The following is a 15,555-nucleotide window of genomic DNA, read 5'->3' as shown; positions in this document are numbered from 1 at the left end:
TTTTTTTGCAGTACTATGGATTAAATCTAATTGCACTCTACCAGTGAGCTATATCCTAGCCCTTTTGATTTTGAGATAGGGTCTTGCTAAATCATGCAGACTGACCTTGAACTGCAATCCTCCTGCCTCAGCCTCCCAAGTCTCTGGGATTACTGGTGCTACCTTGCTTTTGAATTTTCAGGAATTCACTTTCCAAATCAGGAGTGGTGGTGCATGCCTGTAATTCTATTAACTCAGAAGGCTAAGGCAGAAGATTGGCAATTTTGAGGATTGCCTCAGCAATTTAGCAATACCCTGCCTCAAAATAAAACTGAAAACAAACAAATAAATAAATAAATGGGCTGGGAATGTAGCTCAATGATAAAATGCCCCTGGGTTAATCTCCAGACCAAAAAAGACTTTCCCACCATTAATTTAGCCACAAAGAAGGGGGTAGGGAAGAAAATTACTAAACTAAGCAACTTTGGAAGATGATATTTTGATTATATACTGTGATACTAAAGACCAAAAAACCTACTATTGATTGATACTATACTCTAGTAAATTTATTTTCCATAAAATATTAACAATTCTGAGACTATTAAACAGTAGTCTGTGTATATACTAGAATTAAGAGAATAAATACACTGTTAAGATAATGAGATTCAGGCTTCTCTCTGCCAGAGAAAAGTTACAATAAGGAAGAGAAGGCTATAATGAACCCTGATGACGAAAATCAGAAATTTCACTGTGGATGGATAACTTCGGTATGAATGAGGAGGTACGCTATGTGTGCCAGTGTTGATACACATACTTTCTAGTTCCATTTATACAAAGGGTCACTATCTCCAGTACAGGTATCTCATAGTCAGATCTTGATTTCTAAATGCCATTCTCAGATAAAAAAAAGGAGGTATCCTTGAAGGAATGGTCAATTTCAAAGATATGTCTGGAAAAATGCAACATGAATCTGAGTATCTTATGTGTTGAAAGTAAGGAGGTGCTCAAAAAAATTATAGCACGTCCAATAGACAAAGAGTCAAACTGAAGGGGTACCCAAAGGCTAAATCTAAACATCTTGAAAACAAAACCAAAAATGAGAGTAATGGACTATACAATAAAATAGCTGGGTGTGGTGGGGCACAGTGGCAGAAACTCAGGAGGCTCACACTTGGAGGATCCCAAGTTCCAGACCAGATCCCTAAGCAACTGGTAAGACCCTGTCTCAAAAGAAAACAATTAAAAGGGGTAGTCTGATGGTAAAGCACCCCAGGGTTCAATTCCCAGTACCAATAAAAAAGCTGGGTGCGGTGGTGTATACCTATAGTCCTGATTACTAAGGACACTGAGGCAAGAGGAAAACTTGAGACCAAAAGTTCAAGGCCAGTCTGGACAAATACCATAGTAATAATTACTGAAGGCAAGCACCTGGAAAGCCATATATAGTAGAATGAAATTAGACCCTTATTTCTCACCCTGCAGGAAAGTCAACTCAAAGTGGATCAAAAACCTAGGCATTTATTAGATCAGAGACCCTGTACCTACTAGAAGAAAATATAGGCCCAACTCTTCATCACGTTGGCTTAGAAACCATCTCAACAGGACTCCTAAAGCACAAGAAATAAAATCAAGCATCAAAAAATAGGATGGTGTCAAATGAAAAAGTTTCTTCACAACAAAGGAAACAATCAAGAATGAGAAGAGAGAGCCTAGAGAATGGGAGAAAAGTTCTGCCTAGAACATTAATCTCTACGATATATAAAGAACTCAAAAAACTTAATGCCAAAAAACCAAATAACCCAATTGATAAATGGGCAAAGGAACAGAACAGGCACTTGGCAAAAGAAATACAAATGATCAACCAATATATGAAAAAATGTTCAACATTTCTAGCAATTAGAGAAATGCAAATAAAAGCTACCCTGAGATTCCATATCACTCTAATCAGAATGGCAATTATCAAGAATACAGGCAATAATAAATGTTGGCAAGGATGTGAGGATAAAGGTACACTCACACATTGCTGGTGGGACTGCAAATTGGTGCAACCACTCTGGAAAGCTGAATGGAGATTCCTCAGAAAACTTGGAATGGAACCACCATTTGACCCAGTTATTCTACTCCTCAGTATACACCCAAAGGACTTAAGATCAGCATACTACAGTGATGCAGCCACATCAGTGTTTATAGCAGTTCACTTCATAATAGCTAAGCTATGGAACTAACCTAAGTGTTCTTCAACAGATGAATGGATAAAGAAAACGTGGTGTATATATACACAATGGAATATTGCTCAGTCATAAAGAATGATAAATTTTGGCAGTTGCTGGAAAATGGATGGAACTGGATTCTATCATGCTAAGTGAAATAAGCCCATTCCCCAAAACAAAGGTCAAATGTTCTCTTTGAATATGCAGAAGCTACATACAACAAGGCAGGAAGAAGGAAGAATAGACATTCAACAGATTAGACAAAGGAAAATGAAGGGAATGGGATGATGGGAATAGAAAAAACAGTAGAATGAATCGGACATAACTTTCCTATGCTCATATATGTATAAGTGACCAGTGAAACGTCATATTATGTACAACCACAAGAATGGGATCCTAATTAGAGTAAGTTATACTTCAAATATGTATAATACGTCAAAATACACTCTACTGTCATGTGCATCTAAAAGAACAAATTTTAAAAATATTTCCTGGGCTGGGGTTTTGGCTTAGTGGAGGACTTGCCTAGCATGTGTGAGGCACTGGGTTCAATCCTCAGCACCACATAAAAATAAATAAAATATGAGAGATTATACTCCATTTATGTACGATCTATCAAAATGTATAAATGCATTCTACTGTCATGTACAACTGATAAGAACAAAAAAATAAAAAATATTTAAATTAACAAAATATTTTAACGGGGTATTTATAGCATTTATGAAGTTTTATCATTTGCACAACCAGAGTCTATGGGATTATGTTATGGGTATTAGCGTACTTCCTAGGAAACTGAAAATACATAATTATGAAATTCCAAAAATAAATAAATAAATAAAAATAAAGGTATGTACATCTACAATGAAAAAAAATTTTTTAATTTCCTGATTCCAATAATTACACTATGGTTGTATAACATTAAAAGAAGCTGAATTATTGAAAAAAAGGGTATAGTGGAACTCTGCAATGTTTTTGCAACTTATAAAAATGTTTAAAAATTTTTGCATTATAATGATGTGAAATATTTAAAATGGTTACAAAGTCAAATACACAAAAAGGCATGGTTAGAAAACTGGCTTCTACCTCTGTCACTTCCACCTGGTTCCTGGCTCCCTCTATATGTAACCACTTAAAAAATTTTTTTTATAATGGAGCACTTGTGCATAGACCTGCAAGTTCTTAACTTTCTTTTACCAAACAAAAAGTAAACTCCACAGGTATAATTCTCCAAGATCAGGTATAAATATACTATCAAGAAACAGGTGGTGCTAGCAATTAAGATCCCAGCATAGGAAGTGACAAAGGGGACAAGTCCCTCTCTTTCCTTGGAGCAGTGTGACAGGTTCCTAGAGTCCTGTTCCTGGTGACTGATCATGGAATGGGCTCTTTTCTTCAGGCTGGACTCCGTTCTCCCTTCTTAAATCTGTGCCTGCAGTAGCTGCATTATAGTAGGACAACTGCAGCCATGCTTTCTGAGTTCTGCCTTCAGGGACCTTAGCCACAGGTAGGTCATGGAACCCCACCACTGTTACCTTAGCTTGCCAGAGAACAAGGAAACAGAAGTATCATGAATCAATCGAAGAGGAAGGTACTTGTGGTCTGTGAAGGGGGCATGATCCCTGCTACTCTCAAGAGGCCTGTCTCTGCCTTCAGGATTAACAGCAGGACTGGCTTCCTCCCAAGAAGAAAGCCTGTCACTGGCAGGCTTGCTAAGGCTGCCAACAGATCTGTGGGTAAGTTTAACCTAGGGATGAAGGGGTGTGTGAGCAGGAGTTTTAAGAAGGTTAATTCTGGCTGTGGGTCAAGCAGCCTTCAGAACTTACTGAAGCTGATGCTATGATCCTCCACTGCATTCTTGTGTGTATTTCTTAACTGGTTCAGATCTAGGCATGGGAGAGGGATATGATATGTTGAATTCCTCAGACTCTAGCAAGACAAAGGAAATATTACATGATATTTGATGTCCTTGTTATAGGAAGACACAGATTAAAAAAAAAAAAAAAATCTCTAGCAAGCTTAAAACTCCAATTCTACCCAGCAAAAGGATCAAAGACTACATGTACGTTTGCTAACAATAAGGAAAAAGCATCAGAGAAAGTAAGGTTGTTTTCTGACTCAACTGATTTTTCAGAATGGACCTCTGCTCTCCAGCCATGAAGCTAGTCTGTCTGTAGGCCTGCCTCAGGGGCTCCTATAATTTGGATTTGGAATGCGCCCCAAAGGAACGTATGTTAAAGGCTTGGCCCTCAGCTTGGTGCTACTACAATGTGGTGGAACTTTTAAGAGGAAGGGCCTTTTGGGAGAGGTAGGTCTTGACAGCATACTCTTGAAGGGAATATTAGAACTCTAGTCCCTTTCTGTTTCTCCCTTTGCTTCTCAGCTACTAGAAGGTGAGCAGGTTGCTCCACCATGTGCTTCCATCATGATGTGTTGCGTTGGTCACAGGCCCAAAACAACAAGGTCAAATGATCATGGATTGGGACCTATGAAACAAGCCAAAATAAATCTTTCCTCTTTTCAAGTCAATTATCTCAGATATTTTGTTGCAGCAACCAGAAAACTGACTAACATAAGGACTTAGGTCCACTTTGGCTGAGCCCACCCTCCTTAATCAGGCTGGCGTTTTACTTTCAAGTTCTGCGGCGGTTCTCCTGCAGTCAGTCAGGAAACATGGGTTGTCCTCACACTGATCCTGCTCCCTTATGTGTCCTGACTGGGGACAAACATGGACTGCCCCCAGTCTTGCCAGGCTATGTGAGACCACAATGAGAACTCACATTTCAATTTTTCCTTATTCAATTATACATTTTTATTTAAAAAAATATTTTTAGCTATAGATGGACACAATATACTTTATTTTTTATGTGGCACTGAGAATTGAACCCAGTATCTCACACATGCTAGGTAGGCAAGGGCTCTACCACTGTGCTACAACCCAAGTCCTTCATTTAGACATTTTTAACTGGTACTTTGTTTTTTAAAAAGTATTTTTAGTGTAGATGTACATGATATCTATTTTTTTTAATGTGGTGCTGAGAATCAAAACCAGCGCCTCATAGTGCTAGACAAGCCCTCTACAACTGAGACACAACCCCAGTCCATAATTGGTACTTTATAGATATACATAAAGGTGGAATTCAATGTGATATATTTATACATGCACATAGCATAAATTCATTCTGCATTTCCTCCCCTTTCGAGTCTCTTCTCCCTCTCCCTCAATCTCCTCCTACTTCTACTCCACTGATCTTTCCTCTGTCTTTAAATCCGCCCCCTACATCTTTCCCCCCTTACTTTGCTGTAACTTTTGCATGAGAAAAAACATTTGACTCTGGATTTTCTGCATCTGGCTTATTTCATTTAGCATGATGTTCTCCAGTTCCATACATTTACCAGCAAATGCCATTAATTTTATTCTTTACGGCTAAGTAAAACTCCATTGTGTTTATGTGTGTACAACATTTTCCTAACCCATTCATCTATTAATGGCACCTGGGCTGGTTCCATAACTTGGTTATTTTGAGTTGTGCTGCTCACAAACATTGATGTGGCTGTATGACTATAGTATGCCAATTTTAGATCTATTGGATAAATACTGAGGAATGGGATAGCTGGGTCTTATGGTGGTTCTATTCCTAGTTTTTGAGGAATCTCCATAGTGCTTTCCAGAGTGGTTAAACTAATTTGATGTCCCACAATGTCTGAAGGAGAATTCATATTTTCTATCATCTGAACTAAGACCTGTGCTGCAATTCCACTAGGATAGAGGTAAGACCCTGAAACAGTGGAATTCTCTTTTCCATTGTCTTGATGTTTGTATCAGGTGGTATGACCTTAACTCATTCCCAGATAAATATCTTATAACTAAATTCACTTTCTAAGGGCAACAATCTTAAAGAACTATAGATGATGAAAGCTTTCAATCATTTATTAAAAAATTAGAGTGTGTGAATATGTATAAATGATTAATATGACCTACCTAGCAAGAACAGTAGGAAGGGGAAGGGTCCAGTTAAGTTTTCAGTTAGAGTTAGGATCTCATTTCACAAGAAAAAATATTCCCTCTGAGTTTTTAACCTTAATGGAATAACCAAGAAAACGGAAACCAGTGAATCAGTAACAGAGAAGTCAGTCGAGAAGACCAAGAGTCAAAAATTCTAACTCTAATTCTGATCTGGGCTGCCTTTATCATTGACTCACTCATTAAGCTTTTGCTATGCTCTGGGGTACAAGCTAACACCCTGGATCATCTGCAATGCTGGTCTTTGTTTCCTCATTCAAACTGAGCGTTAGGGGAAGTTCAGAAACTGACTCAGCACAACTAAAAAACCCCACACTATCCAATTTCAATTTGGATTTCATTGCTATCCCTTAATTCATCTCTTGCCAGTTCCCCAGCAGTGCATATTAGAAAGCTATTTCAAAGCTTCTCCCTTCTCCCTAAACCCCCATTTTGGGGAACTGGGTCACATACTCTTCTGGTTGCTACACATACAAATCGATCAATCAATCAATCAATCACCTCAGATGACTTCCTATTCTCCATCATTTTGGGACATTCTCTCTTTTTCTGTTTCTTGGCATAACATCTATTCAAGTAGTAATGTTTACACTGCATGGCAATTCTAAAATGTTTTGTATCTGGCCTTATGCCTCCAATTTCCTTCTTTAATATCCCTTCAGGCATGTCCAGCAAACATGGCTTTGAATTCATACCATCATTCTCCTTGTACTGTGCCTCATAGTCAGAGAGGCTTGCAAAAGAACACAGTTTTATTGCTGTCAGGGACTTAAAATAATTTGTTTGGGAGTTGGTGAATATCTGCAAAATGCCTGATAGTAAATACTTCAGGTCGGTGAGCTATGAGGTCTCTGTTGCAAGTATTCAATTCCACCATTATAACAGGAAACCAACCATAGATAACACATACAGGAATGGTTGTGGTTGTATTTCAATAAAACCATTTTAAAAATCGGTGGTAGACAAAAAGGCGATACTTTTTCACCCCCTAATCTATATCACTATCCTATATAGTTTCTTGAAAGTGAGTTGATCAAATAGTATCCTTTGCTTATTATTTGAGTATATGAAACTCCTTTAAAAACTGGTTATTCATTACATTTAGTACTTCATCTTTAATCCAAACATCCCTTTACCAGAAGAATGAACTGATGGTTAGCTATTCATAACCACTGATTTTCTCTGAAGATGAATCCTAAACATAGCACCACACATTTTGCTTTATGATTTACTTGATATTTTCCCTGAGTTTTAGCCAGCTGTCACCAATTTAATAATTTAAAAAACTGTTTTTCAATTAGTAGACTACCTTCTTAAAACAATTATTTGGGAACTCACTAAAAGAAAAGGCAAAGCAGAATGACTCTGTGGATGTGAGCAGCTAGGGAAGATGCCCAGTGATGTCTTTCCTGCATCCCATTCTTTGCAGTATCCCTCAGAGTACCTCTTGAATCAATGTGAAGCAGCAGCCTCCAAATTTCTTTGGATAACTCACCCAGTCTATGAAAAAGGCTTTGAGCCACCCTCACAAATCCAAGTATTAGTAAACACTCCAAGATATAACATATATTTAGGATGAAGTTCATCATTAACAATGATGGATATAAATCTATATTTATACTTTAAATAGTCTTCTTGACAAGTTAGAATCATTTTGGGTTGACTCACTGCCCAATCTGGTTAGAATGCCATTGTATTTAATTCAAAACAGGTTTGATGAAGAATTCCAGACTTCATCATTTTCTTGTTTCTTTATGCTTACTTTTCAAACAGTAGTTTACTTTTCTATCAAAGACACATATCATTTAGTTTGGTTAAAAACAGTGAATAGAATCTGCAAAGCCTTTTAACTGGGTTATGCTGCAATATATGGAGAGCAAGTGAACTAATGAGGGTGTCTGTCATGCCTGCCACACCGTGGAACTTTCCCACCTCTTTGGGTTAACTTGTTTACTGTATATGACCATCTAACAAGCAAACTGAGAGAAAATGTCAGATATCTTTATGTCAGAAAATAAAAATAGCATCTCTGTTCTACATTTGGAGACTACCATGAAACATTTGATTTAAAGTAAAAGGACATATCACTCTAATTAGCGGGAAGAGTCATTTACTTTTCATAGGGTTTCATGCCCTGACCAAGGCTCGGGCCAGCACCTCAGCCTGGAGCATGGCAGACAATCTATAGCTGAGCCAGATTCTCTCATGATGTTGAGATTCGGGGCAGCTAAGGTAAAGAGCATTCATCCTAATGTTACCTGCAAGTCATTTTGTGGGTTCCAGTCAGAATCAAATATGATGCAAGTATCAGCAGCTGTGAGATTGATCCCCAGGCCTCCCGCTCTGGTGCACAGAAGAAAGACAAAGCGGTCTGAGTCTGGCTTACAGAACCGGTCGATGGCTGCCTGGCGTAGATTTCCCCGTACTCGCCCATCAATTCGCTCATACGTGTATCTGAAGGGACCCAAACGAATGAAAAGCCCAGGTGTTAATCATAACTTCAATGCAGAACAGCAAACAATGCAGGAAGCTACTGCCTGGCAGCCTTAAGTCTTCTAAATTTGGACCAAATGACAGCAGTCTAGAAGGAATCCCACCCCCCCATATGAAGCAGGGCAGACACATAAACTGCATTGGAAAATGTGCCCCCCGCCCAATAAAGAAAATCTGAAACAAAACAAAAATCCAGCCATACACTAAGGAGTACTTGAAGAATTATAAACCTAAAATATTGATCCCCAACAAGTTGCCCATGCAACTTATTTTCCAGTTTATATCTGTAGTAAAGTTAATCATGAGACCAGAAAAAACAAAAGCCCCAACTATCAACTCTCAGTAGTGCTCCTAACAAGGACCCAGAGTTCACATCAGTTTCCAGGCGCTTAGGATAAGTGAAAACGCTAAGACTCTACTTCCAGGCCATCCTTTCGTGCATGGGTTGGTCAATTCTTTCAAAGACACATATCATTTAGTTTGGTTAAAAACAGGGAATAGAATCTGCAAAGCCTTTTAACTGGGTTATGCTGCAATATATGGAGAGCAAGTGAACTAATGAGGGTGTCTGTCATGCCTGTCACACTGTGGAACTTTCCCACCTCTTTGGGTTAACTTGTTTACTGTATATGACCATCTAACAAGCAAACTGAGAGAAAATGTCAGATATCTTTATGTCAGAAAATAAACTGGTCTACCAGTTTCTCAAAGCTTTAGAAGAACCTGCAAAGCCTCCAAATTTACAACTAAAATCAACGTCTTCTAGGCAATATATTTAGGCAAGTAAGATAAATCACAGGAAAGATTTCTGAGGGTGTGCTGGGGACAGGGAGGCTGGAGAATATTTAGTGGAAAATAAAGTGAGAGTAAAACTGAATAGCAGGAAAAAGGCATTTACCTGTGTGGATAGTTAAGGAATGAGGTGGATAGTATGGTGGGGTTAAGGGTAAGAGGAAGGAGAACAGGAAATGAAACTGTTATGGGGAGAGAGTGCTACTGTCCATACAGAGAGAAAACACAGAAGAAACATTTATGGGGAAGACTGAAATTAACACAGAAGTAAGATTCAGCAGCAATCTTACTCTTTCCTACCGTATTCTTCTTAAAATTATTTTCTTATTTACTCTACTGACAACAAATGAATTAAAAAGGGGTGTTACTCAGGGCCCAATTTTGATCTATAAACAAAAACTCACCAGTCAAGTAGAACCAATAGGAACCTTGTGAGAAGAAGACCAAGTCATCCTAAATCCAACAACAGCCAAGACCAGAAATCTTGACAAAATCTAATCTGTAGCCCAGAATTTGTAAAAACAGATCTCTAGAACTTAGCTAAGCAACTGGTAAGAGGAAAAGAACAAGACATTCTATGGGAAGATGATTGTGTGAGGGTGGTTTTAGAAAATTTTATCTGGTAAAATAAGCCTGACATCCTTGAAAGAAAGAAAAGCCCTGGAAAGAAAGCAGCCAAGGAAATACACATAAAAAACCTGACCACAGCAACCCTACTGGGTCACTTCTTGCTCTGCAGGAGTTCTCTTTCTTTTCTTCTCACTTAAATCTTACTTTTTTATGCTCAAAACGAAAACAAAAACAAAACAAAAAAAAAAGGGCAAAAACAAAACCCAAAAACCAAAAAACAAACCTGACCAACCCAGATATTAATGACAGACACATATGAAGCAAAGAAACAAGTCTGAAAACTGCCAGAAATCTACAAAGCTGCAGACATCTGTCGAAGTATGACCATGAATGTTTTTCTTTATTTCTTCTTTTAAAATTAACATATACTCAAGAGCAATATTATAAGGGACCTATAATAGCAAATGAAAGGACTATCATGAAGGCGAACCAAAAAGATTTTTGTGTCATAAGATGAAAGCCAAGGGCCAGATTTCTGCATTGTACAGATGTCATCTGTAGCAACCACAATAATAGCAGCAGCAAGTTCTTTAGCATCTGCTCTGCTGCACACCTGCACATCCTTGATATGTACCATCACACTTAATCTCACTATAATCCTATGAGGAGGCTTCTGTTATCATCTCCATTTTATACTTGAGGAAACTTAAAAACAACACAAAATGAAAAAACATAAAAAAAAAATAAAAGCAAAGTGCCTCCCTCAGTCACCTCACTGACAACTGAGTCAAAGCCAGATGCATTTGACTGATGGCTTTCAAATGGTACCCTAAATTTCACTGCCGTAGGACAGAAATGTTTTCTTAAAAACTTAGAAGAGAAATTAAAGACAAATAGGGGACACTACTAGAGTTTGGAAACTTGTAACTCTAACACAAGGTGGAGGCAGAAACTATACCTAGGTATCAAAATGTCTTTGATAAATCAATGATCTGAGGATCTATAATAGTTCACCCACAGAAATTTGGCCAGGTAATTATATAGCAGAAGTAGCAAAGGATTCAGAGAGAGAAGACAGGGTTGAGATTCAATTAAATGACAGCCACCACCCCTGCACCTACACACGTGAATGACGCTGCAGGAACAGAGGACTCAGTTCTCCATGACCAAGACACCCTGGTCATCAGGGAGTAGCTATTGGACCAATGAATCAAAGTGAGGCTGGGAAATGGCACAGCCTTTGGGGAAGGAGAAATCAATAAATAGTGATGATGTAGTTCAGCCATCACCAAGGGAAAAAAAATTCCCATAAAATTAGATAAGTGTTTTGCCAGCTATGATATAACAAGAATTTAAAGAAATGAAGCTTGTACAGGATGACTGGAATAATAATTTTCATTTCCATCAGTTGTTGTGTTTTGAGGGAGTGCTCTCAAAGAACATAAAACTAAAAATGGAATTATTTGAGTTCTTTTAAATCTCTCCTCACTTCTAAGTCAGATCCTCTGGCTGTGCCCTCATTTCTGTGTTAGAGTCTGGCATGAAATTAAACGGGAACAAAACCAAACTGTCAGCTGGAGATGCAAAGAGGCCCAAGAACAAAGAAAACCTTGAGGGCTAATAAGTCTGAAAGAAAAATCAGACACCATAAAATTTTCCACATCAAATTTCAGCATAGCAATTAATCCTCTGCAACAACTGTATTTTGAATGAGATCCCTAGGAGTTGAAGTGGCTCATCAAATTCTGAGTCATTGTCAAACCTCAACAAGAAGCAGGTGGCACTTGAAAAACCTGTGTAACTGGCCAGGGGGTAGGGATTGGGAGATGGGAGTGACACATTTTTGGCATAAGAAATGTTGACCTCAGAAGGACTAAGGGGAAATGAACAATTCTCTTGTTTCCTAGTAATAACCAGATGGAAAACAGAGGGAAGGAAGGGATAGGGATGGAAAGGGAGGGGAGAAAAGGGGAGGGGAAGAGAAGAGGCGGGTAGGGGAAGAATTGCATTCACCACAAACATACAATATGCTTAGGATTAAATTCAGTAAGAAATATATAGAATTTGTAACAAAACACTAGAAGCTATGGTGTTTTGTTCACCACTATGTAATCAACAAATGTTCTAGCACAAGGAACACACATAATATTTATTAAATCAACTGTGTATATGAAAGATTTAAGTGACTAGCATGTTCAAGTTTTTTTTTTGTTTGTTTTTTTGGTACCGGGGACTGAACTCGGGCACTCAACCACTGAGTCACATCCCCAGCCCTATTTTGTATGTTAGAGACAGGGTCTCACCAAGTTGCTTAGTGCCTTGCTGTTGCTGAGGCTAGCTTTGAACTCATGATCCTTCTGCCTCAACCTCCCAAGTCACTGGGATTATAGGCATGAGCCACCAGGTCCAGTGACAAGTTCCACAATTTTACAAAGATGTCAATCCTATCCTGCTTAATAAAAGTTAATAACAATTCTATCATATGTCTCTAGAGATATGTAAATGTGTATATATGTATACATACATATTTTTCTGGAGTTAGGGGTGGAAACAGATATAGGTTTAAAGAATAATTCTGAAGTTCATCTGGAATAATATAGGAGCAAAATGATAAAAGTATTGATCAAAAGAACAGAAAGGTTAGACACAAAGCCAGTGTATACATGTCTCAGTATATTTTATGAATAGATAGCATTTTATATGAATGGAGGAAAATGATGAACTTTTTTAGTAAATAAAAAATCAGAGGGCTGGGGATATAGCTCAGTTGGTAGAGTGCCTGCCTCGCAAGCACAATCCCCAGTACTGAAAAAAAAAAAAAAAAAAAAAAAAAAAAAATCAGAAATCAGACTTATCAGAAAGAAACTTCAATTAATGTTATTTACCAAAACAAAGAAAAAAGAAGACTAAAATGAAAAAAGAAAATCAAAGAAAGCATCATGAATCAACATGAACATTTAATTTGTTTATCTTGTTTAGTAAAAGGCATAACACTCTCCCCCAAATGATCTACAAACAGAACAGAAATGGTAACATTCTGGAAGCTGGAAACATGCCAAGCGGTATCTGATCTGAAGGAAGCAGAATCCCAGGCAAGACCTAGTCTAATGTAAAGCTGCATAATGTCCAAAGGTATGAGACATTGGTAGCACTGGGTGTAACTAAAGTGAGGATGCATAGAGTCTAACAACAGGGACACTGGTGGAGTATGTGGAGTAAGTCTCTGGTTGACTTCAGATTCATGCTAGCTCAGGCTGAACTGAGGTAGGAGCTGCAACCTACCAGAGTTGTTGAAAAAGTTTGCATTTTGAACATAACCTAGTTAACTCTCTCCAAATAAAAACCATCAATATCTTCAGAGTAATATAACAGAATCCTAAATCTGTAAAACATAGTATTTACAATGCTAGGGGAAAAAAAACCCCTCAAAATTATGTAACACATGAAAGAAAAGGTAAATGTGACCCAGTCTTCAGAAAAAAGTTAATAGATGCCAAACCTTCAATGCTGTAATTCAGACAAGAACTTATAATTATGCTCAACAAAAGAATGTAAGTAATGAATGAAAATAGGAAACCCGAGCAAAAAAACAAAACACTAGTAAACAAATAATCAAACACAAATCTTAGAACTAAAAAACAAACAAATCAAAAAACAAAACAAAACAACCAAAAAAACTCTAAAATTAAGCAATGGGTTGGTTTAATTAAGCATGACGGAGATGACAGAGAAGTCAATGAACCTGAAGACAGGTAAGTCACAACAAAAGACAGATATAAAAGATTAAAATACTAAAAGAAGAGAACTTAGGGACCTTTGTACAATATCTAAGGTCAAATACCCAGGTATTTGGGAGTCTCACAAAGAAATAAGAGAATGGGGCAAAAAGAAATTGAAGAAATAATGAACAAAAGTACCCCAAACGCGATGAAAAATATTCATTTAGCAACCAGGAAGCTTAGTGAACCCTAAGCAGTATGCATTCCAGATATCACAAACTGCTGAAAACCAAAAATTAAGAGAAAATCTTGGAAGTAGCCGGGGTAAATCAACACATCATAAACAGGAACAAAGACTTGAATGACTGCAGAACTCAGAAACCATCATGAGTTCATTAAAACCCAAGGAAATGGGTCTGGGGATATAGCTCAGTTGGTAGAGTGCTTGCCTCAAGTGCACAAGGCCATGGGTTCAATCCCCACAACAACAACAACAAAAACAAACCCAAGGAACTTAGGTAGAAAAGATAAGTACCCAGAATGATGAGGTGCATCATTGTAAAATGTCACAGGACAGAGGTCAAAAGGAATACATAAAAGCTTCTAAAACAAACAAACAAACAAAACAACTTTACATACATAGACCAGGAATATGAAAGGCCTCAGAATTTGTCAACAGCAACTCTGGAGTGAGTGTAGAAACACCTTCAAAATCCTGTGGGAAAAGAATTTCTAACCTATAATCTTAAATCCAGTCAAAGTACTATTTAAGAATGAGGGTAGACTAAAAACATTTTCAGACAACGTCTTAAAATTCACCTATCATTTACCCTTCCTCAGAAGTTCCTAGAAGAGGTGCTCCAACAAGGAATCCACCAAAGGAGATCTGAGTCAAAAGGGGAGGAAAGAAACTCATCAGCAGGATCCCAGAAGACATATTAGTTGACTGTTGTGCACTTAATGGGAAAAGTAACACGCCAGGGTGGAGGAGGTCAGGAGGACCTAGAAGTTAAGGCACTGAGAAGACTGGCGAGTCAGAACATAAAAAAAGGAGATTTAGCCAACCAGATCAGTTTGCAACTGAATTATAATCATATGAAAAGAAGTAATCAAGTAAAAAGATAATTTTGAACTTCAAAGAATAAAAACTGTACAAGCGAAAAAAGTAAACATATACTACTACATAGTTATATTTTAACCTAAGTGCCAATAAACCCAGAATACAAACCTAACCCCAAACATTACATGGCATACTAAGAAGATAGGGCAGAAGCTGCATACACCATGGTTATGAAGGGCAATGAAAGTCTAAATATTCATCTTCCATTATGAGAACAGGTAATTCCTAAAACTGGAAAATTATCAAGGAATTACAACTAATAATATTATTTAAATTAAGCTATATGCTAGGGAAACAACATAAGGAAGAAAGTAATTGTTTATGGAGTGTGGAAAACTGGGGGAAATGGAGAGTAAATTAGAACATTCACTTTTTCATAACTAATAAAATGATCTGGCTCTTCAAATCATGTGCGTATATAACTTTGATGAGAATAAAAACTAAGCTAAAAAGGAAAAGTAAAGATAATGATGAAAGCCAGAAGAACCCTTGCTGGATGAAGCTGGGGTGAGGACACCATAAAAGAACAAAAAGAAAATGGCTGAAAGGTAGGGGGAACTTTAAAAATAAACAAAACCCCACACTCGTAAACAAAATCGAAAGGCAAAAATAAAACTGGGAGGGTGTTTGTATATTGGTACTGGGGACTGA

The 15,555-nt window shown here is 37.7% G+C and overlaps 1 protein-coding gene across 1 annotated transcript in view; it reads right to left on the bottom strand.

Moving 5' to 3' along the window:
- Chd6 (chromodomain helicase DNA binding protein 6) overlaps positions 1 to 15,555 on the bottom strand; it is a 206,508-nt gene that overhangs the window by 54,855 nt on the left and 136,098 nt on the right. The window contains 1 exon segment of the mRNA XM_047538643.1: positions 8,469 to 8,664. Coding sequence (XP_047394599.1) covers positions 8,469 to 8,664 — 196 coding nt within the window.

This window comes from Sciurus carolinensis, chromosome 2, assembly GCF_902686445.1.
Source record: "Sciurus carolinensis chromosome 2, mSciCar1.2, whole genome shotgun sequence".
Classification (NCBI taxonomy): Eukaryota; Metazoa; Chordata; class Mammalia; order Rodentia; family Sciuridae; genus Sciurus; species Sciurus carolinensis.
This window is presented reverse-complemented; position numbering and strand designations above follow the sequence as displayed.